Source organism: Prionailurus viverrinus, chromosome C1 (assembly GCF_022837055.1).
Source record: "Prionailurus viverrinus isolate Anna chromosome C1, UM_Priviv_1.0, whole genome shotgun sequence".
Lineage (NCBI taxonomy): Eukaryota > Metazoa > Chordata > Mammalia > Carnivora > Felidae > Prionailurus > Prionailurus viverrinus.
The window spans coordinates 39,645,068-39,667,944 of NC_062568.1; the positions used below are offsets into that span (position 1 = coordinate 39,645,068).

Consider the following 22,877-nt stretch of genomic DNA (forward strand, 5'->3'; position numbering starts at 1 on the left):
TATAATGTCTTGGCTTGGGTCTCTTTGGGTTCATCTTGTTTGGGATTCTTTGATTCTTGGACCTGGATGTCTGTTTCTTTCCCCAGGTTAGGGAAGTTTTCAGCCATCAATTCCTCAAATAAGTTTTCTGCCCCTTTCTCTCTCTCTTCTCCTTCTGGGGCCCCTATAATGTGAATATTTGTATACTTGATATTTTCCTAGAAGTCTCTAAATCCACTCTCATTTTTTAAAATTCTTCTTTCTTGGGGCGCCTGAGTGGCTTAGTCAGTTAAGCACCCCACTTCGGTTCACATCATGATCTCACGGTTCATGAGTTCGAGCCCTGCCTCGGGCTCTGTGCTGACAGCTAGGAGCCTGGAGCCTGCTTCGGATTCTCTGTCTACCTCTCTCTATCTATCTCTCCCCTACTCGTGCTCTCTCTCTCTCTCTTTCTCTCTCTCTTTCTCAAAACTAAATATTAAAATTTTTTTTTAAATATATGTAAAAAAATAAAATTCTTTTTTCTTTTTGCTGTTCTGATTAGGTAGTTTCTACTCTGCCAGATGCTGACCTGTTCTTCTATATCATTTCAGTTATTCTTCAGCTTTGGTTCCTATATTTTCTAACTCTGTGTTGAAGTTTGTTCATTCTTGAGTTCAGTGAGGGTCTTTATGACCATTACTTTGAACTCTTTATCAGGTAAATTACTTATCTCTGTTTCATTAAGGTCCCCCCTCCCCCACCCCAAGATTTTATCTTCTTTTGTCTGGAACATACTCCTGTGTCTCCTCCTCTTGTTTGACTGTGTGTGTGTGTGTGTGTGTGTGTGTGTGTGTGTGTGTGTGTGTGTGTGTCTCCTGTGAAGTAGAATAGCTACCTCCCTCTTTTAGTCTTGAAGAAGTGGCCATGAGTTAGGAGCATCCTCTGTGTACACTGGTATGTCTGGCAGCTTTGGCTGGTTGGAGTGGAGCAAACATGGGCCAGGAGTGTGCTGCTCTGAGGTTACCTTGGCAGGACAGCTGGGGCTGTGGTGGGCACCTTCAGGGGACAGCCGGAATTGTTGTGGGCTAGGAACCTGGGACTTGCTAGGGCAGCCCTACTAAGTTGACTAGAGTGCCTGGACCCTGCTCCCATCTGCACTATGAAGCTGGAGGGGGCATATAAAATGTGGTACTTGCTGGCACCTCTGACCCCAGAGAGTTCCAGCAGTTCCCTGCCTATTTGGTGGATGCCTTAGGGTTACTAGTGGATTAACAGCTATGTTTTGTTTTGTTTTGTTTTGCTGTGCCCAGTATTGGCGAGTCTATGCAGGGGCCCCTCTGTGACATCCCTTCTTTCGTCAAGTTATCACATTGGGAGTGGTGTTCCTGTGGTTACTATGTCTCTGTCTCTCTTACTCTTATGTATGTGGTTCCCCCTATCATTTTTTGTGCAGAAGCTGTTCAATCAGTTCTCGGTTCTTTTTCTGCAAGAATTGCTCTATATTTAGATTTAGATCTGGTATGTCTGTGGAAGAAGGCAAATTCAGGCTCTTCCTAAGCCACCATCTTGGACTGCCATCTGAAATACAATTGATTCTATACTGACTTTGTGTTCTGCAAACTTGCTAAACTCATTATTTCTAGTAGAATTTTTTTTTTGTAGGCTGTATTAGATTTTTAAAAAATTTTTTTTTTAACGTTTATTTATTTTTGAGACAGAGAGAGACAGAGCATGAACAGGGGAGGGTCAGAGAGAGGGAGACACAGAATCTGAAACAGGCTCCAGGCTGTGAGCTGTCAGCACAGAGCCCAACGCGGGGCTCGAACTCACAGACCACGAAATCATGACCTGAGCCAAAGTCGGCTGCTTAACCAACTGAGCCACCCAGGCGCCCCTGTATTAGATTTTTTGTATAAATAATTATACCATTTACAAATAAAGTCAGTTTTACATTTTCCTTTCCAATCTGGATAGTATTTATTTACTTATTTGTTTTTTGCACTGGATAGAACCTCCAATACAATGTTGAATAGACGTGTTGAGTGTGGGTATTCCTGCCTTGTTCTTGGTCTTAGGGAAAACATCCAGTCCTTCAAGTAGGAGGTTAGGTATAAGTTTTTCATTAGGTGCCCTTTATCAGGTGTCCTTTATCAGCAATTCCTAAATTGCTGAGGGTTTTTATTAGGAATGGATTTTGGATCTCTAAAGCCAAAACTTTTTCTGCATTAGTTGAGATGATTATTGATTTTTCCTTTTTAGTTTGTTAGTGGTGAATTACTTTGATTGGTTTTGCATTAAACCCTGCATCACTAGGATAAATCTCAGTCTGATATGATGTGTTATACTTTTTATACGTTTTTAGGTTTGGTATACTAAAATTTTATTTGGAATTTTTACATCTCTGTTCATGAAAGACATTGGTCTGTGATTTTCGTGTAATGTCCTTGTTTTGTTTTGGTATGAGGGTAATGCTGGCCTCATTTTCTCAAAGAGTTTATGTAGAATTAGTATAATTTTTTTCTATCTTTGGTAGAATTCATCAGTGAAGCCATTGAGGCCTGAATTTTTCTCTGTGAGAAGATTTTTGACTGCAGTTTCAAAGTATTTAATAGATGTAGGGCTATTCAGATTATCTATTTCTTGCAAAAGCTTTAGTACAGTGGATCTTGTAAGGAATTTGTCCAGTTTATGAGCGTAAAGTTTTTTATAACATTCCCTTACCTTTTTAGTATTTTGTAGACTTTATAGTGCTTGATATTAGTAATTTGTGTCTTCTCATTTTTTTTCTGATCATTCTAATTAGAGGTTTATTTATTGGTCTCAGAAATCATCTTTTTATTTCATTTTCTATTTTCTTGTTGTCTGATCTTATCCTATTTTCTTTCTTTTACTCCTTTGGGTTTCATCTCTTCTTTCTCTAATCTCCTAAGGTGAAAGCTGAAGCCAGCGATTTGACTCCAGGGATACAATTTTATTCTATTCTGATTTTTAAATTTCAGTACTTTAAAGATGTTGTTGCATTGCTGTCTTGTTTATGTTTGCCATGAGAAATCTGCTTTCCTCATCTTTGTTCCTCTGTAAGTGTGCTTTTATTATCTCTGGCTGCTCTTAAGATTTTCTACTTATCATTTGTTTGGGGCTAAATGATTATAATGTGCTGTGGTGTATTTTTCATCTTATGCTTGTGTTTCTTGAGCTTAGATTTATAGTTTTTGTTGAATTTTCCAAAGTTGACATTATTTCTTCAAGTATTTTTCTTTCCCCCACTCCCTTTACAGGAACTCCATTTATTTATTTATTTAAAAAAAAATTTTTTTTTTCCCAACATTTATTTTTGGGACAGAGAGAGACAGAGCATGAACGGGGGAGGGGCAGAGAGAGAGGGAGACACAGAATCGGAAACAAGCTCCAGGCTCTGAGCCATCAGCCCAGAGCCCAACGCGGGGCTCGAACTCAGGGACCGCGAGATCGTGACCTGGCTGAAGTCGGACGCTTAACCGACTGCGCCACCCAGGCGCCCCTACAGGAACTCCATTTAAACTTGTATTAAACTCATTAACGTATTGTTTACTTTGAAAGCTTTTCATTTTTTCATTTAAATAGTTTCTATTCCTGTGTCTTCAAGTTCACTAATCTTTTACTAAGTGTAATTTGCTTTAATTCCCATTCAGATATTTTTCTATTTATACATTCATCTTGGTTTTTATCTCTGTAAGTATCATTTATGTCTTTTTTATATCTTCTGTTTCTACTTAACTTTTTGAACCTATAAGATATTCTGTGTTAATGTTCTTGTTTGCTAATTCTTATGTTTGTTATGTCAATTCTGTGTCAATTTTGATTGTTTTATCACCTCATTATGGGTAGTATTTTCCTGCTTTTTTAAATGCCTTGCAATTTTCTTTAAGTTTATTTATATTGAGAGAGAGAGAGAAAGCACACGTGCATGCCAGGGGAGGGGCAGAGAGAGGGGGAGAGAGAGACAATCCCAAGTGGAGCCCTATTTGGGACTCAAACTCATGAACTGTGAGATCATGACTTGAACCAAAACCAAGAGTCGACTGCTTAACCATTTGAGTTACCCAGGCACCCCAATGTCTTGTATTTTTTTTATTGGATTCTTGACATTAAAAAAAATTTTTAATGTTTATTTTTAAGAGAGCATGGGTAGGAGAGGGGCAGAGAGGGAGGGAGACACAGAATCTGAAGCAGGCTTCAGGCTCTGAGCTGTTAGCAAAGAGCCCAACACAGAGCTTGAACTCGGGAATGGTGAGATCATGACCTGAGCTGAAGTTGGACACTCAACCGACTGAGCCACCCAGGTGCCCCTGACTACTTTACTTTATAACCACTGTTCTTATTTCACAGATGAAATATTTTCTTCTTATCTGAACCATAATTGTTAACAATTAGTCTTTCTTCCATTCCTTCCTCAATGCTGACTTTTACAACCCCCTTCTCTCTCCCTTTTGTCTTTGCATAAAGGGTTTCCCTCCCTTCTGTGCCTCTGCCATTTTATCTCCCCCAATTCACATACAGGCACCTCAATCCTGCCAAGCTGTCTCCCTCCAACTGTGGAGATCCTTCTGCCACTCTGCAGATCTACTTCCTGGGTGTTCCAAGTGATCTGACCTTAGTACAGCTGTGATGGAGGGATGAGGAAAATCCCGGTCACTCCACTTCTCCACCATAACTCCCTTTGTCTGATTTACATTTTACTACCATCATTCTACTTTAAGGATAATGGATTATAGGGTTACAAGAGCAGTAGCAAGGAGACTTGTTAGGAGGTCATTATATTAATCTAGAGCTATGCTGTATAATATTATAGCTACTGGCCGCATATGGCTATTTAAATATAAATTAAATTAAAATAAATTTAGTTCATTAGTCACACCAGCCACATTTCAAGTGTTTAATAGCCACATTCAGTCTAGTGCCTATCATATTGGATAGCATAGATTATAGAACATTTTCATCACCACAGAAAATTCTTTTGGATAGCACAGGTCTAGAAGAGGGTGATTTTGGCTTGGGGTAGTATGGAACTATATGTTGGAATAAAATAGATTTGAAAAATGTTTTGGAGTGAAATGGCTTACTCATGTGATGAATCAGGAATAATTCCAAGGTGTTTAGCTTGTGTGGCTGGATGGATGAGGCTGATTAGGGAAGGAGCCATGTAGTTAGAGGGTTTTGGGAATCATATTGTGTTTTTGCCATGTTATATTTGAGGTGCTTATTATCCATGTGCTTATGTCTAGAATGCAGATCTAAAGAGTTTCCTATTCAAGGGAAAAGGCATAAGTTAGATATATAGATTTGGAAGCGTATTGGTCTGTTAGGGCTGCAGTAACAATACTACAGACTGGTGATGTAAACAACATTTACTTTTCACAGTTCTGGAGGCTGGAAGTCTAAGACCAAGGTATTGGAAGGTTTGGTTTCACCTGAGGCTTCTCTCCTTGGCTTCTGGATAGCTGCCTTCTTGCTGTGTCCTCACATGGCCTTTCCTGTGTGTCTGTGCTTCTAGTGCTGTTGTCTTCTTCTTATAAAGATCAGTTGTACTGGATTAGGGCCTAGCATTATAACCTCATTTAACTTTATCTTTTTAGAGGGCCTATATCCAAATTGTCACATGGTGGGGGGGGGGGTCAAGTCTTCAGTTTAAAATTTTTGTGGGGGACACAGTTCAGTCCATAACAGGGACTTAAGAGCATACAGATGTTATCTAGAGCCAAAAGTGCTGAGGAAATATGTGTGTAGGGAGGTAGGGATAGCCTAAGGTCAAGCCTAGGCATAGCAGCATGTAGAGGTCAAGCAAGGGAAGTGGACCCGGCAGTAGGGGATGGAAAGAAGCAGCCACTGAGGCAGGGGCAAAAAGAGAGAATGTGTTACCCTGGAGCAGAGGAAAGTACTTCAGGACAAAGTATTTTTTCACTTGTGAAGAGTGCTGCTGAGGCTGTGGGGAAGGTAGTATATGTGTTGTAGAATGTATGTAGAGTATAGAATGTTGGGGAACTGAAAGAAGAACAGAGTGGCTGGAATGTAGTGAGTGAGTATAGTAAGAGATGTATTTGAAAAAGTGGTTGGGGGCCTTGAAGACTTTGAAAGTGTTAGTTTTAATCTAAGAGGGATAGACTTTCTGGAAGAGTTATGGAAGAGTTTTAAGCAGTAGAAGGCAAAACATGATCAAGATTTGTGTAATTAAAAAGGTCACTCTGGGGGCGCCTGGGTGGCGCAGTCGGTTAAGCGTCCGACTTCAGCCAGGTCACGATCTCGCGGTCCGTGAGTTCGAGCCCCGCGTCAGGCTCTGGGCTGATGGCTCAGAGCCTGGAGCCTGTTTCCGATCCTGTGTCTCCCTCTCTCTCTGCCCCTCCCCCGTTCATGCTCTGCCTCTCTCTGTCCCAAAAATAAATTAAAAATGTTGAAAAAAAAATTAAAAAAAAAAAAAAAAAAAAAAAAAGGTCACTCTGGTGGGGTGCCTGGGTGTTAGTTGGGCATCTGACTTCAGCTCAGGTCATGATCTCACAGTTGTGGGTTCGGGCCCCGCATCAGGCTCTGTGCTGACAGCTCAGAGCCTGGAGCCTGTGTCAGATTCTGTGTCTCCCTATCTCTCTGCCCCTTCCCTACTTGCGCGCGCGCTCTCTCTCTCTCTCTCTCTCAAAAATAAATAGACATTAAAAAATTTAAAAAAAAAATCACTCTGGCCATTCATTGTAGGGAGAACTTTCTGGAAGAGGAATCAATAGGTCATAGTCACTGGTGGGTGCTAAAGGGGTGGTATGAGAAGAAGGTGTCCAGGCTGGATGGCTGTGTGCTTGCTTTATTGAGGTGAGTGATATTGGAAGGGAGATGATGGCAGTTGGGGGAACTCATGAATTCCCTCTTAGACCTTTTTTATTTGAGATGCTAAGAGATATTTAGAGTAGAATGGTAATTCTTTCAAGTCTAAGAACTTTTTTGTCAAGTAGAATTGGGAAGAATTTGAATGCCTGTGTTCTAGTCTCAACTTGAATAAATGAAGCAATCTTAAAATAGATACATGGATTATAAAACAAGAGGGTCACAGTTATTTAAGGAGCTCTTAAATACCAAAAAGTACTGGCAAATATTTGCATATGCTACTTTCAGTCATTTTTAATAAGGAATTTTTAATAAGGGAATTAAAAAAAGATGGCTAAGAAAAGAGTTACTGCAAGTGATTTTGTTAGGTGTAAACTTGTTCTTCGTAGGACTAAAGGTTATGGCATCGCTTTAAATATCTTGAATATTATATCATTGACTAATGGAATAGACTGACTTAAATGATAATGAATTTTCACATAATATTGGATTATGCATATTTTTTCTTTGCTTATCATTTGGAAAGAAAGTATTCTTTCGGTTTTAACTATTTCAGAGATGATCAAAAATAGGAAACTTTAGGTAGTGTTTATTGAGTACTACTTATATGTAGAAAATTATGCTGTCAAATACTTTGACTTGTATGGCAGTAAGATGTGAAAATTTTGAAAAAAACCTCAAGTTAGCACAATTTAATAGCAAGTCTTTTGTGATTTTGATTGCATTGGGTAGTATTTAGTTTAGTAATATTTTTAGTATAGATTGAAATTCCGGAGAGAGATGGCCATCTGATCTCAAAGAGTTCCATTCTTTTTTTTCATTTGAGTCGATATCTCTTTCCATTATTTTATTACAGGACTCTTCCCTGATGTGGGTGGAGGTTATTTCTTGCCACGACTTCAAGGAAAACTTGGTTACTTCCTTGCATTAACAGGATTCAGACTGAAAGGAAGAGATGTGTATGCAGCAGGAATTGCGACACATTTTGTGGATTCTGAAAAGGTAATTGCTTGGATGATTGCATTTTGTGTTGTTAGAATAATTCCTATTGTACATGGAGGCATTATGAGTGGTTGAGATCACAGGCTTTTGGTTAGACATGGGTCTGAATCCAGGATCTGCCGCTTAAAGCTGTGTGACCTTTGAGACAGTATTTAAGCTCTCCAATCATGTTTCCTTATGTGCAAAATGGAGAAAATTATATCTGGATTCAGGGCTGTTTTGCCTGACACCGTCAGTGCCTAATTTTTAATGAATAATTACACTTTGGTCAAAAAAACCCCACACCTTCTTTAAGAAAACCTAATATATAAAGATTTAAATTTATATATAAAAAGATAGGCTTTTATAAAAACATTTTTGAAAGGTCTTCTCAATTGTGAGTTTCCTTACCAGTGCATTTAAGGGTTCCATTTGTAAAATAGTCTTAAAAACTTTTCTAAAGGGTATCTGTTGCAAGGGACACATGTTGCTTATCTGTCTCTTCTTTTTAACAATGCGGCCAATTTTCTTAGCACAGTATAGCATAGTGGCAAAGAACTGCAGACAGACAGCTTGAGTTTAAATCCTAGGTTGAATTTAGCTTCTTTATCACCCAGTTTTCTCATTTCCAAATGGGGATGGCAGTTTCTACCATAGTAGTTGAATCTCTTTGTGGTAAATGTAAGAGAAAATCCAATTCAATGTGGTTTTGCCTCAGAATTCCCAGTAAGAGATTTGGGATTTATTCTGCTTCAGCTGGCTTAGCTCACTCTCATTGAACTGGCTTATATCACCCTTGAACCCGAAAGTGGGTTAGCCTGTATCAACTAGCCCACTTTGCTAATGTGCTCCATTAATGTGTTCCATTTCTGGAACTATGGGGTGAACTTAGCTTTCCAGGATGCACATAGGTCTCTAAATGAATATCTGATCTTGAAGGAGATGTTTTGGCATAGGAGAAGGAATATTATAAAAAAGTACAAAGTACAGGGGCATCTGGGTGGCTCAGTCGGTTGAGTGTCCAACTTTGGCTCAGGTCATGATCTTGCGGTCCGTGAGTTTGAGCCCTGCATCAGGCTCTGTGCTGACAGCTCAGAGCCTGGAGTGTGCTTCGGATTCTGTGTCTCCCTCTCTCTCTGCCCCTAACCCACTCGCATTCTGTCTCTGTCTCTCTCAAAAATAAATAAGAAAAAAAAATATAAAGTACACAAAGTTGAAAATTGTTTCCTGTACACTGTTAGGAGGGCCTTCTATCACATTTACTTGAAGTTTCAGATCTTTCTCCATGTTATGGGCATCCACAGTCACATTGAATAGGGGGCGGTCCCATTCTTCTCTTTAGGTGTAATAGGAAGCAAACATAGGAGTCCATTATCTCTTCTGGAGGGACAATCTTGAATAGAGCGGAATTTAGTTAAGGATGGGAGACAGTGCTAATGCACAACCTATTCCCTTCTCTGTCATACAGAGAAAGTACTCAGTGGATTGAAAGGAGGGAAAACTTACTTCTAAGAAGGGACTGGAAGTTTTCCCACAGAGGTTGCAGTTCAGCTAAGCCTTAAGATGAGTTTTGTCAGGAAAAGGCATTCTGGATAGAGAAAATATGTAATGAGCAAGCTCATGGGCAGGAAAGCATTTGGTATGTTTTGGAAACAATAAAAAGTCCCATTTGTTGAGCTTAGAACAGGTATGTGAGGGATATAGATGGAGAGTTAAGTGTGGCTGTATGGTATAGCTGTGCATTGACTATAGTAGCCACTAGTCACATGTGGCAATTTTAGTTAAAATTTGTAATTCAGATCTTTGGTTGCAATACTACATTTCAAGTGTCTAATAGCCAGAGAGAAACAAAGATGAATGTCTCTCTTTCTCCTCTTTATTTTCTTCCATCTTTATCCAATTCCTTGCAAGGTATGTGCTGTGTGGGAATGTGTGTGCATTCAGCTTCAGAGAAAATTTCCTTCACTGATTCAGCTGAAGAGAGCACATCATAATTTTAAGACAAGTATTTTTAAAAAGAATATAAGGTTTCTAAAAAAAGTCTGTTTCTTTTGGGTTTCAAGTGTTTTCTTTTTTTTTTTTTTCCTCTTTTAGTTGGACATGTTAGAAGAAGATTTGATAGCCCTAAAATCACCTTCAAAAGAAAATATTGCGGATGTCTTAGAAGCTTACCATACAAAGGTAATCTTTCAGATTCTAACCTCAGATTTTAATTCATGGGGAAGAGGGAGTGATTAAACAATTAGCAGTTGGTGGATATAAATATGCTGAGATTAATTTTCTTTAAAGCTTGATGGAAGGATCACTGCTTCACAATTGTTAGGATAGTCATCTGAGAAGACGACTTCTTTGCTGCACAACTGCACAGCTTATCTTCTCATTGCTGGTGAATATCAGTGCATAACCTTGTGATTGGCCCTTGCAAGGGCTTTTTACAGTGCACTGTGACATGTCTGTAATGGATGGTTCAGTGTTGACCCTGTTGAGCTGCTAAAGTGAAACTCTGGTACATATCTAAATATAATTATAAAATATATCACAGTGTCACTTGTAATTCCTTACTTATGTTATTTAACTTTCTTTTAAGAGCCAAAACTCTAAAAATGTTATATGACTTTTTATTAAACTTGATGGGTTGAATACATGCTCCCTTCTAAAACCCCACTTAATTGTAATGAAGGAATAAAAAAGGTGCAAATCCACAAAGAACAGAAAAGGAGAAAGTGGCAGGCATGAGATGTCAATATTTTGGAAGGCTGAAAACAGAAGGATGAGGGCAGCTACTTTAAATTTATTTATTTATTTAACATTTATTTATTTTTGAGACAGAGAACATGGACGGGGGAGGGGCAGAGAGAGAGGGAGACACAGAATCTGAAACAAGCTCCAGGCTCTGAGCTGTCAGGACAGAGACCGATGCGGGGCTCGAACTCACGAACCGCAAGATCATGACCTGAGCCGAAGTCGGACGCTTAACTGACTGAGCCACCCAGGTGCCCCTAGGGGGCAGCTACTTTAGATTTGAGAACACTGAAGTCTTATCTTTCAGTGGGGGAAGGCAGTAAGAAGCAAGCCAGTTCTTGCTGTTTATGCTCTGTAAGGTACCAGGGTCCTCTGAAGACTGGGGTGTGGAGATGGACAGAAAAAACAAGAGGATCCCTTCAAATTTTTATAAGGAGCAGTTAGGCCTCCAGAAGTCTTCCTCCTGTAGCAGCAACTAACCTTTCATAGCCTGACTGAAGAGTGGAAATTTACTCCTTAGATAAAATCAAACAGACCTTGCTGACTGAGGGAAAGGAGCAGGTTCTTCCAAAAAAAAAAAAAAAAAAAGAGGCATAACATAGTGAATAGGAATACCCCTAGCCTCTTCTTCTAGTTAGCTTCCAGACTATTAAATATCCTCTATCTTAGTTTGGGCAGCTATAATAAAAACACCATTAAGTTTGATGGCTTAAACAATAGAAACTTATTTCTCACAGTTCTGGAGGCTGGAAATTCCAAAGATTTGGTGTCAGTTAAATTCTTGGTGAGGACCCTCTTCCTGGTTTGCAGATGACCTCCTTCTTGCTGTGTCCTTACACAGCAAAGTGAACTCTCTCAGGTCTCTTCTTATAAGGATGCTAATCCCATCATGAGGGCTCTACCCTCTTGACCTAATTATCTCCCAAAGGCACCATCTCCAAATACCATCACTTTGGGGATTAAAGTTTCAGCATGAATTTTGGGGTGACACAAACATTTGGTCAATGGCACCATCCCACTTCCAAGCAGTACATTTGTTAGCGTTTATTTATTTTTGAGACAGAGACAGAGCATGAACAGGGGAGGGTCAGAGAGAGAGGGAGACACAGAATCCAAAACAGGCTCCAGGCTCTGAGCTGTCAGCACAGAGCCTGACGCGGGGCTCGAACTCACGGACCGCGAGATCATGACCTGAGCTGAAGTTGGACGCTTAGCCGACTGAGCCACCCAGGCGCCCCTCAAGCAGTACATTTGAAGAAAAAGAAAAAAAACTATAGATGTTGCCACTTGAGGACTGTCTCCACCCCCCCCCCCCCCCCCGCCTCCAGGAAACATCCAGGTCTTTGCCTGATATCTGTAATGCTTCCTGACAATTGATAATCCTATAACTACGATTGACTTTACACATAAAGCTACTTAATTGTAATACTTCACACTAAAATTTTTTATGCTAAGTGTAAAAACAAAGAAGGCACTTGAAACAAGCAGACAATGCAGGGAGGAGAAAGAGAAAGAGGGAGGAAGGAAAGGAAGAAAAACTATAACTGTTAAAACTTTTATGGTTCTGATAAGAGGAAAATATTTCATCTGTGAAATAAGAACAGAAGTTATAAAGTAAAGTATTCAGGGACGTCTGGGTGTCTCAGTTGGTTGAGCAGGTTTGTGGTTTGAGAGTTCGAGCCCCGCATTAGGCTCTGTGCTGACAGCTCAGAGCCTGGGGCCTGCTTCAGATTCTTTGTCTCCCACTCTCTGCTGCTCCCCCACTCATGCTCTGTCTCTCTCTCTCTCAAAAATAAAAATTAAAAATAAAAGTAATAAAATAAAGTAGTCAAAGAATAAAAGAGAAGTGTGATTAACAAAAGGGAAAACCTCACAACAGATTAGATTAAAATTGAAGGTGGAAGAAAACTGTAACAAGACAGAAAGGTTAATAACATGGAAAATGAAGAGAAAGGAAGATTAGAGGTATTATTCCAGGAGGTCTAATATCTTATTATTAGGAATTCATAACAGAGAAGTGAGAGGGGAGGAAATCTTTAGAAAAATAGTATAAGAATTTTATCCAGAACTCAAGAACATGAATATGGATTCACAGAGCCCCTGAATGTTCAGTGCTGTGACTGTGAACACAGAGCACATGAGGATTTCACCAGATTTTTGTCAAAGCATTTGACAGTCTCTCATGTTGGGTAAATATAGCATGAATTATAGTGTGTGGGAGTTGAAGGGCCTTATCAAACAGTTCTGTTAAATTTGAGGGTATTAGTCTATAAATAAAGTCATGTTGGCCTTTTTCAGTTTTTTAGAATTTTTCTCAGTGAATTGGATGAGACTGTTGACAGCATTTTGATCAAATTGACTTGAAACTAAAAAAAAAAAATTAGGTGAAAGAATATGGATTAAAAAATCACTCCCTATGTTTTCCTTTACTCTCCCACTACTACCACACTCATAACACTTTTGACACCAAATGTGTGTGCACACATCAAGCAATTCTCTGCAACACCAGATGGATGTCCAGTAGTCACTTTTAATCCTAATGTTGTCTACCTGGAGTTAGCATCAGATACCACACCCTAATGTCTCAGTCCCACAAAACCGACCCCATTTCAGATGCCAGTCACAAGTCCCAACTTGTCACTTCTGACTGGTTGGCCATAAATTGGGGTTCTCATGACCCCTTCCTTGGGTTTGATAATTTGCCAGAATTTCTCATAGAACTCAGGGAAACAATGTTTTTGGCTTATTATAAAGGATACAGTAAAAGATACGAATGAATAGTCCAGTAAATGGTACACAGGGCAAGGTCTAGAAGGGTCTCAAGCCCAGGAGCTTCTGTCCCAGTGAGGTTGGGGTGTACCGCTCTGCCCACTTGGAGGTGTGTTCACTAACCTGGAAGCTCTCCATCCTCTTGGATTTTTATGGAGGCTTTATTACGTACTCACTGTTGATTAAACTATTGGCCATTGGTGACTGAACTCAGTCCACAACCTCTTTCCCCTCACTGGAGATGGAGGGAAGTGGGGAGGTGGTACTAGTGTGGGGGAGGGACTTTCAGTCTCACCCTCTAATCACTGGTTGGTTTCCCTGGAAGTCAGCCCTTTCTTTTCCAAAAGTCCCCTCATTAACTTGAACTCCAGTGTGGTTGGAAGGGGCTTGTTATGAATAACAAAAGACCCATTTCACCTTTATTTTAGGAACCCAGGACAAAAGACCAAATACTACAAAACGATGCCCTGTTTAGAGAAATTCCAAGGTTTGGGGGAGCTAAGAGCCAGCAACAAAGAACAAATGTATGGGCAAAGACTAAATATGTATTTTTTTATATTTTTGTAAGATTTTATTTTTAAGTAATCTCTACCTCCAAGTTAGGGCTCAAACCCACAACTCCAAAATCAAGAGTCACATGCTCTACTGACTGAGCCAGCTGGTTGCCCTTGTATTTCTTATTTTAAATCACAGGATCACAATAGAGATAAGTGAAAATTTTGAATTTCCATCCACAGTACCACATTTATAAAGTATAGCACGGGAGAAATGTAGCCTACAATGGGACTGGTTTAAAAAAAATAGCAGCATAATAGAACTGCCTGAAAACTAACTCAGGCTTAGTCTTATTAGTAAAAGTGTTGTACCCAGAACAAACAAGGATATGTGGAGCCCTGCTCTACTTTGCTATGACCCAGTCATACCTGTAGCTAATGTAGAAGGACTGGACCTGGTTTGTGAGGGAACACAAAACTGTTCTGTGTGAGAAGAGAGGTGGAAGTAGGATTAACTAGCACTATAAACAGGAAAGGACTAGTTTGGTCCAGAATAAAAAAAAAAAAAAAATCCTAATTGTTCAATCCTTTGTGAGTTCCTTCCTGAGGTACTGTTTTCTGTCCCTGGGGGTCAGCGCTACAGAGATAACAGTCATGTTGTAGGAATTTCCATACCAAATGGAAATTTGGACAGGATGATTTCTCAGGTCCCTTAAAATGCTTAATTCATTGACCTATTTTAATGATGTAGCATATATAATGAATTCTACATAAAAATACAAGAACATATTTTGCCTTTCACACTTTTAAGGCCTACTCTGGAAAAATACAGTCTGGATTTTCAGTTATTTATGAGCTTGTTGGATATAATTTGACTGAAAGTGATAATTTGACTCAAAGTGTATTATTAAATTTGATGACATTTTAAAGGATTTTTAGAAGATTTGGGTTACTTCAAGTTAATTATGAGATTTTTTTTTTTCCCCAAACAGTCCAAGATTGATCAAGACAAGTCTTTTATACTTGAGGAACACATGGACAAAATAAACAGGTACTTAAAGAGAGGTCTTAGTATATTTGTTCTTTTGGAAGGACTGTATTAAATTGAATTTGCTAACGTTATTACATTGTGTTTGGAAATGCACTGAATTCTGAGATTAGATAGCATAGTGCTTTTATTTTCACTTTTTAAAGTAGCTTCTTGCTTACTCTTTCAGAGGGATTAAATCCATATACTTTATCATGCTGATTCATTTTAGTGCAAAACATCTTTTTTTAATGGGAAAGAGGCTAGAAAATAACAATTGAATTATCTTTTATTTTTGTAAAGTCATTTTTTACAGAGTTCTTATGAAGCTGATCAGCCAAGAATTTTTTTGTGCAGTGACTTGAGAGATTGACAGACTGGCTTAAGGAACATAAGAGGAGGAAAATTACTGGAAAATAAGACATCTACTTCTAATTTTAGAAGCATCAGTTTTTCACAGTTACAATATTTATTTACATATAATAGAGCAAGAAAGCAAAAAAAAAGAAAAATTTGGCTTTGTGTTGAATTAATGAAAGCAGACTGCAAACACCCAGAGAAGCAGTGTTTTATTTCATCATCCTGTAAAGTATCTTGGAAATTTTTTCATTATTGAAATGCAGTTTGGGGAAAGCCTGTGTTTATATTCATTGCTATTTTGGAAAGAAGAAATTGCTTGCAGATTGGTGAAATCATGTGTTTCCTTTTTTATAGTTGCTTCTCAGCCAATACTGTGGAACAGATTATTGAAAATTTACAGCAAGATGGTTCATCTTTTGCCTTAGAACAGTTGAAGGTAATATATGGATCATTTCTGCTCTGAGTGTGGTGGATTTTGTGATAGGGAAACCTCCTTGAAGGGCATCAGAGCTCCATGGTGGTGACACTGCACAGTTTTTTGTTTTTTTTTTTCCTGAGCTCATTTGAGCCTCAGAAAGCAATTTCACAAAACCTTTATCTATACCCAAGTGTCTTGTCTACCTGCTGGATGTTTATAGCAAAGCTGAGCTGTTTTTAGGTCCTGTGACTGTAACAGAGACTTCAGTAAGCATGCTTCATCTCCCTGTAGTCCTCCTTGTCCTGGGGAGAAACATTTAAGGACATTTTTATTAGAAAGGCTGGGTCATTGGAGAATAGTCTTCTTATAATATATTGCAATTTGTGCCTTTAATCTATATATTCTATTTAATATGCAGCAGATCAATATATGGTCTTTCTAAGCAACAGTGATAAAAATAAAAAAAAAATGATCCTTTTCAAACTAGTAAGAGGCCCCATCCATAGCTATGGCTGAATTTTAAGCAGTGTTCGTCAGTGTTAGGCACACTTTGATCTTTCTACAAGGTGACTCAACAGGTAACAGCAGAAGAAAAGGTGTTTTTGTATAAAGGAGTGCACACTGGATACTGATGTGCTTGGAACTACAATATAATTATGAAACTTGGAATATTTCAGACTTCTACATAAAGGAAAGAAAAAAAGTGTTCCCTTATACTTTCTTTTTCTTTTTTCTAATTCAAATCTTAGTTAATATACAGTGCAATATTGGTTTCAGGAATAGAATTCAGTAATTCATTACTTACTTATAACACCCAGTGCTCATCACAAGTGCTGTCCTTAGTACCCATCACCCATCTAGCCCATCTCCCACCCACCTCCCTCCCTCCATCAACTCTGTTTGTTCTCTATCGTTAAGAGTCTCTTATGATTTGATTCCCTCTTTTCTCCTCCCTGTCTTCCCATATATTCACCTGTTTTGTTTCTTAAATTCCACATATGAATGAAATTATGGTATTTGACTTACTTTGCTGATTGACTTAGTTTGCTTAGTATAATACATTCTAGCTCCATTCATGTCATTACAAATGGCAAGATTTCATTCTTTTTGATGCCTGATACTCCTGTGTGTGTGTGTGTGTGTGTGTGTGTGTGTACACCACATCTTTTTTATCCACTCATCAGTTGATGGACATGTGGGCTCTCTCCATAGTTTGGCTATTGTTGATAATGCTGCTATAAACATCAGGGTGCATGTACCCCTTTCAATCTGTATTTTTGTATCCTTCAGGTAAATACCTAGTGCAATTGCTGGATCATAGGGTAATTCTATTTTTAACTATTTGAGGAACCTCCATACTGTTCTCCAGAGTGGCTGCACCAGTTTGTGTTCCCATCAACAGTGCAAGAGGGTTCCTCTTTCACTGCATCCTTACTAACACCTGTTGTCTCTTGTGTTAATTTTAGCCACTCTGACAGGTGCCAGGTGGTATCTCATTGTGGTTTTGATTTGTATTTCCCTGATAATGAGTGATGTTCAGCATCTTTTCATGTGTCTGTTGGCCATCTGGATATCTTCTTTGGAAAAATGTCTATTCATGACGTCTGCCCATTTCTTTACTGGTTGGTTGTTTTTTGGGTGTTGAATTTGATAAGTTCTTTATAGATTTTGGATACTAACCCTTTATCATATATGTCATTTACAAATATTTTTTCCCATTGTATAGACTGTCTTTGAGTTTTGTTGATTGTCTCCTTCTCTGTGCAGAGAAGATCTTGATGAGGTCCCAGTAGTTCATGTTTGCTTTTGTTTCCCATGCCTTTGGCAACATGTGCACTAAAAAGTTGCTCTAGCAGAGGTTAAAGAGATTGCTACCTGTGTTCTACTGTAGGATTTTGATGGTTTCCTGTCTCACATTTAGCTCTTTCATACATTTTGAATGTGTCTGGTGTAAGAAAGTGTTCCAATTTTTCTGCATGTTGCCATCCAGTTTTCCCAACACCATTTGTTGAAGAGACCTTATTTCCATTGGATAGTCTTTCCTGCTTTGTCAAAGATTTGTTGACCATATAGTTGTGGGTCAATTTCTGGGTTGTCTATTCTGTTCCTTTGATCTATATGTCTGTTTTTGTGCCAATACCATACTGTCTTGATGACCTCAGCTTTGTGATATAGCTTGAAATCCAGACTTGTGATTCCTCCAGTTTTGTTTTTCTTTTTCAGGATTGCTTTGGCTATTTGGGGTCTGTTGTGGTTCTGTACAAATTTTAGGATTGTTTTAGCTCTGCGAAGAATGCTGGTGATATTTTGATAGGGATTCCATTAAGTGTGTAGATTGCTTTGGGCAGTATAGACATTTCAACAATGTTTGTTCTTCCAATCCATGAGCAAGGAATGTTTTTCCATTTCATTGTGTCCTCTTCAACTTCTTTCATGTCTTCTGTAGTTTTCAGAATACAGATCTTTTACCTCTTTAATTAGGTTTATTCCTAGGTATCTTATTGTTTTTGGTGCGATTATAAATGGAATCAATTCCTTGATATCTTTTTCTGCTGCTTCATTATTGTTCGAAATGCACCAGATTTCTGAACGTTGTTTTTATACTCTGCAACTTTGCTGAATTCATGCATTAGTTGTAGCAATTCTTTGGTGGAGTCTTTTGGGTTTTCCATATAGAGTATCGTGTTGTCTGCAAATACTGAAAGTTTGACTTTTTCCTTGCCAATTTGTATGCCCTTTATTTCTTTTTGTTGCCTGACTGCTAAGGCTAAGACTTCTAGTCTTAAATAGTAGTGGTGAGAGTGGGCATCTTTATTTTGTTCCTAACCATAAGGGAAATGCTTTGTTCCTAACCATAAGGGAAATGCTCTCAGTCTTTCCCTGTTAAGGAAGATATTAGCTGTGTGTCTTTCATATATGGTCTTGATGATGTTGAGGTATTTTCCATCTGTCCCTACTTTGTTGAGGGTTTTTGTCAAGAATGGATGCTGTATTTTTCAGATGCTTTTTCTCCATCTATTAACAGGATCATATGGTTCTTATCTATTCTTTTATTAATGTGGTGTATAACATTGACTGATTTGTGAATATGGAACCAGCCCTGCAGCCCAGGAATAAATCCTACTTGATCATGGTGAATAATTCTTTTAATGTACTGTTGAATTCACTTTGCTGGTATCTTGTTGAGAATTTTTGCACCCAGGTTTATCAGGGATATTGGCCTATAATTCTTTTTAGTGGGGTCTTTGGTTTTGGAATCAAGGTAATGCTGGCTTCATAGAATGAGTTTGGAAGCTTTCCTTCCATTTCTATTTTTTTGGAACAGTTTGAGAATAGGTATTAAATCTTCTTTAAATGTCTGGTAGAATTCCCCTGGGAAGCCATCTGGCCCAGGACTCTAGGAGGTTTTATATTTGTTGGGAGATTTTTGATTACTGATTGAATTTCTTTGCTGGTTACAGGTCTCTTCAGATTTTCCATTTCTTCTTTTTTCAGTTTTGGTACTTTGCAGGTTTCTAGGATTTTGTCCATTTCTTCCAGATTGCCCAGTTTGCTGGCATATAATTTTTCATAGTATTCTCTCTTAATTTGTATTTCTGTAATGTTTATTGTGATATCTCCTCTTTCCTTTGTGATTTTATCTATTTGGATCCTTTCTCTTTTTGATAAATCTGGCTAAAGGTTTATCAATTTTGTTTATTCTTTTAAAGAACCAGCTCTTGGTTTTGTTGATCTGTTCTACTGTTTTTGTTGTTGTTGCTGTTTCTAGATTGTTTACTTCTGCTGTAATCTTTATTATTTCCCTTCTGCTGGCTTTAGGCTTTCTATACTCCTTTTCTGGCTCCTTTAGGTGCCAGATCTTTGGGCACCTTTCTTGCTTAGGTGCAAGATTTGGGATCTTTCTTGCTTCTTGAGATAGGCCTCAATTGTAATATACGTTCCTCTTAGCACTGCCTTTGCTACATCCCAAAGAGTTTGGACTGTCATATTTTCATTTCTGTTTGCTTCCATTATTTTTTTATTCTTTAATTTCCTGGTAACCCATTCGTTCTTTGGTAGGATACCCTTTAACCTCCATGTATTTGAGGGCTTTCCAAATTTTTTCTTGTGTTTAATTACAAGTCATTGCATTGTGATTTGAAAATCTGTATGGTATGATCTTGATCTTTTTATATTTGTTGAGGGCTGATTTGTGACCCAGTATGTAATCTATTCTGTAGAATGTTCCATGTGCACTTGAGAAGAATATATATTCTGCTGCTTTAGGATGAAATGTTCTGAATATGTTTGTTAAGCCCATTGGTGTAATGTGTCATTTAAAGCTATTGTTTACATTGGGCATCTGGGTGGCTCAGTCATTTGGGCATCTGACGTTGGCTCAGGTTATGATCTCGCAGTTCGGGAGTTTGAGACCGTCATTGAGCTCTGTGCTGACAGCTCAGAGCCTGGATCCTGCTCCGGATTCTGTGTCTCCCTCTGTCTTTGCCCCTCCCCAGCTCGCGTGTGTGTGCTTGCTCTCTCTCTCTCTCTCTCTCTCTCTCTCTCAAAAATAAATAAGCATTAAAAAAAATTGTAATAAAAAAACAACAACACCAAAGCCATTGTTTTCTTGTTGATGATCTTCCTTGTTTAGGTCATCTGCCCTTTGTTGTAAGTGGGATGTTAAAGTCCCCTGCTATTATGTGGGGAAACGGGAACCCTCTTGCACTGTTGGTGGGAATGCAAATTGGTGCAGCCGCTCTGGAAAGCAGTGTGGAGGTTCCTCAGAAAATTAAAAATAGACCTACCCTATGACCCAGCAATAGCACTGCTAGGAATTTATCCAAGGGATACAGGAGCACTGATGCATAGGGCCACTTGTACCCCAATGTTCATAGCAGCACTCTCAACAATAGCCAAATTATGGAAAGAGCCTAAATGTCCATCAACTGATGAATGGATAAAGAAATTGTGGTTTATATACACAATGGAATATTACGTGGCAATGAGAAAAAATGAAATATGGCCTTTTGTAGCAACGTGGATGGAACTGGAGAGTGTGATGCTAAGTGAAATAAGCCATACAGAGAAAGACAGATACCATATGGTTTCACTCTTATGTGGATCCTGAGAAACTTCACAGGAACCCATGGGGGAGGGGAAGGAAAAAAAAAAAAGAGGTTAGAATGGGAGAGAGCCAAAGCATAAGAGACTGTTAAAAACTGAGAACAAACTGAGGGTTGATGGGGGGTGGGAGGGAGGGGAGGGTGGGTGATGGGTATTGAGGAGGGCACCTTTTGGGATGAGCACTGGGTGTTGTATGGAAACCAATTTGTCAATAAATTTCAGAAAAAAAAAATAAATAAAAGTAATACCATTTTTTAAAGGAAAAAAAAAAAATAAAGTCCCCTGCTATTATTGTGTCATTATCAATGAGTTTGTTATTAATTGATTTATATATTTGAGTGCTTTCAAATTGTGGGTATAGTTACAATTGTTAGCTGCTCTTGATGGATAGACCCCTTAATTATGATATAATGCCCTTCTTCATTCATCTCTTGTTAAAATCTTTGTTTTAAAATGTAGTTTGTCTAATTATGGCTATGCTGGCTTTCCTTTGATGTCCATTACCATGATAGATGATTTTCCATCCCCTCACTTTCAATCTGCAGGTGTCTTTAGGTCTAAAATAAGTCTCTTGTAAGCTGCATATAGATGGATCTTGTTTTTTTATTCATTCTGAAACCTTAGGTCTTTTGATTAGGGCATTTAGTCCATTAACATTCAGAGTGATTATTGAAAGATGTGAATTTAGTGCCATTGTGTTACCTGTGGAGTTGGTGTTTCTGGTGATTCTCTGGTCCTTTCTGGTCTTTGATGCTTTGTTGTTGTTGTTGTTGTTGTTGTTGTTTTGTTTTGTTTTTTTGGAGGTTGGGGGAGGTTTCTGTCTGTACCCAAAGAGTCCCCCTTAAAATTTCTTGCGGGGCTGGTTTAACGGTCACAAACCCCTTTAGTTTTTGTCTAGGAACCTCTGTCTCTCCTTCTGTTCTGAATGGCAGCCTTGCTGGATAAAGCATTCTTGGCTGCATATTTTTCCCATTCAGTACATTGAATATTTTCTGCCACTGCCATCTGGCCTGCCACGTTTCAGTGGATAGATCTGCTGCTAACCTTATGTGTTTACCATTGGAGGTTAAGGACCTTTTGTCCCTGGCTGCTTTCACAATTCTCTCTTTATCTTTGTATTTTGCAAGTTTCACTATGATATGTTGTGCTATTGACCTGTTTTTGTTGATCTTGAGGAGAATTCTCTGTGCCTTTTGGGCTTGAGTGCCTGTTTCCTTCCCCAGGTTAGGGAGATCCTCAGCTATAATTTGTTCAAATAAGCCTTCTACCCCTTTTTCCCAATCCTCTTCTTTGGAGACTCCTATGATACCTATATTGTTTCGCTTGATGGAATTGTAGAGTTCCCTAACGATCTAATAGTTTTGTTTCCTTCTTTTCAGCTTCATTATTTTACATAATTTTATCTTCTGTATCACCTATTCTCTCCTCTGCTGCTTCATTCCTCATTGTGACTCTATCATGTTGATTTTGCAGCTCAGTTATCACATTTCTTATTTTAGCCTGACTAGTTTTTAGGTCTTTGATCTCTGCAGCAAGGGTTTTTCTGGTGTCTTCTATGCTTTTTCAAGCCCAGCTAGTAGTCTTAGGACTGATGTTCTAAATTCTTGTTCAGATAATATTGCTTATGTCTGTTTTGAGCAAGTCCCTGGCTAGGATTTCTTCTTGACCTTTCTTTTGGGGAGAATTCCTCCATCTTGTCATTTTGGCTGAGTTTTTGTGTTTTGCATGTTTTGAAAGCTTGTTACGTTTCCTGCACGTGAGAGTAATGCTACTACATTAAAAGGGGGTCATACACTGTCCAGGGCCTGGCACTTCAGGAAGTGTGTCTGGTGTAAACTGTGTATACTGTACTGTTGCAGATTGGCTGTGCTTTCCCACTGGTCAGTCAGCTGCAGAGCTCCTCCTTGCTTGGGGGTGGGGGGGGGTTGGACCTTTAATTCAGTGTGCTTTAATTTGTTTGTTAAAATAAGCCTGGGGGGAAAAAAAGGAAGAAAAAAAGCCTGATAAAAAAAAGAGAGAGAAGGAAAAGGAATGAAAGAAAAAAAAAAAACAGAGTCAAAAAATATGATACTGATTCCAAAGGAAAAGGACGGAAAAAAAAGAAAGGAAAAAAAATCCTGATTAAAAAAAAAAAAAGAGAGAGAAGAGGAAATGTAAAAGACAAAAATGTATA

At 38.7% G+C, this 22,877-nt stretch overlaps 1 protein-coding gene across 3 annotated transcripts in view; it reads left to right on the plus strand.

Annotated features, from left to right (window-relative positions):
• The window catches only part of HIBCH (3-hydroxyisobutyryl-CoA hydrolase), a 114,106-nt gene that overhangs the window by 74,925 nt on the left and 16,304 nt on the right, over positions 1–22,877 (plus strand). For all 3 annotated transcript variants that reach the window (XM_047869102.1, XM_047869101.1, XM_047869099.1), the window contains exons 8-11: positions 7,664–7,809; positions 9,883–9,969; positions 14,786–14,844; positions 15,535–15,616. In XM_047869102.1, coding sequence (XP_047725058.1) covers positions 7,664–7,809; positions 9,883–9,969; positions 14,786–14,844; positions 15,535–15,616 — 374 coding nt within the window. The remainder of the gene's footprint in view (positions 1–7,663; positions 7,810–9,882; positions 9,970–14,785; positions 14,845–15,534; positions 15,617–22,877) is intronic.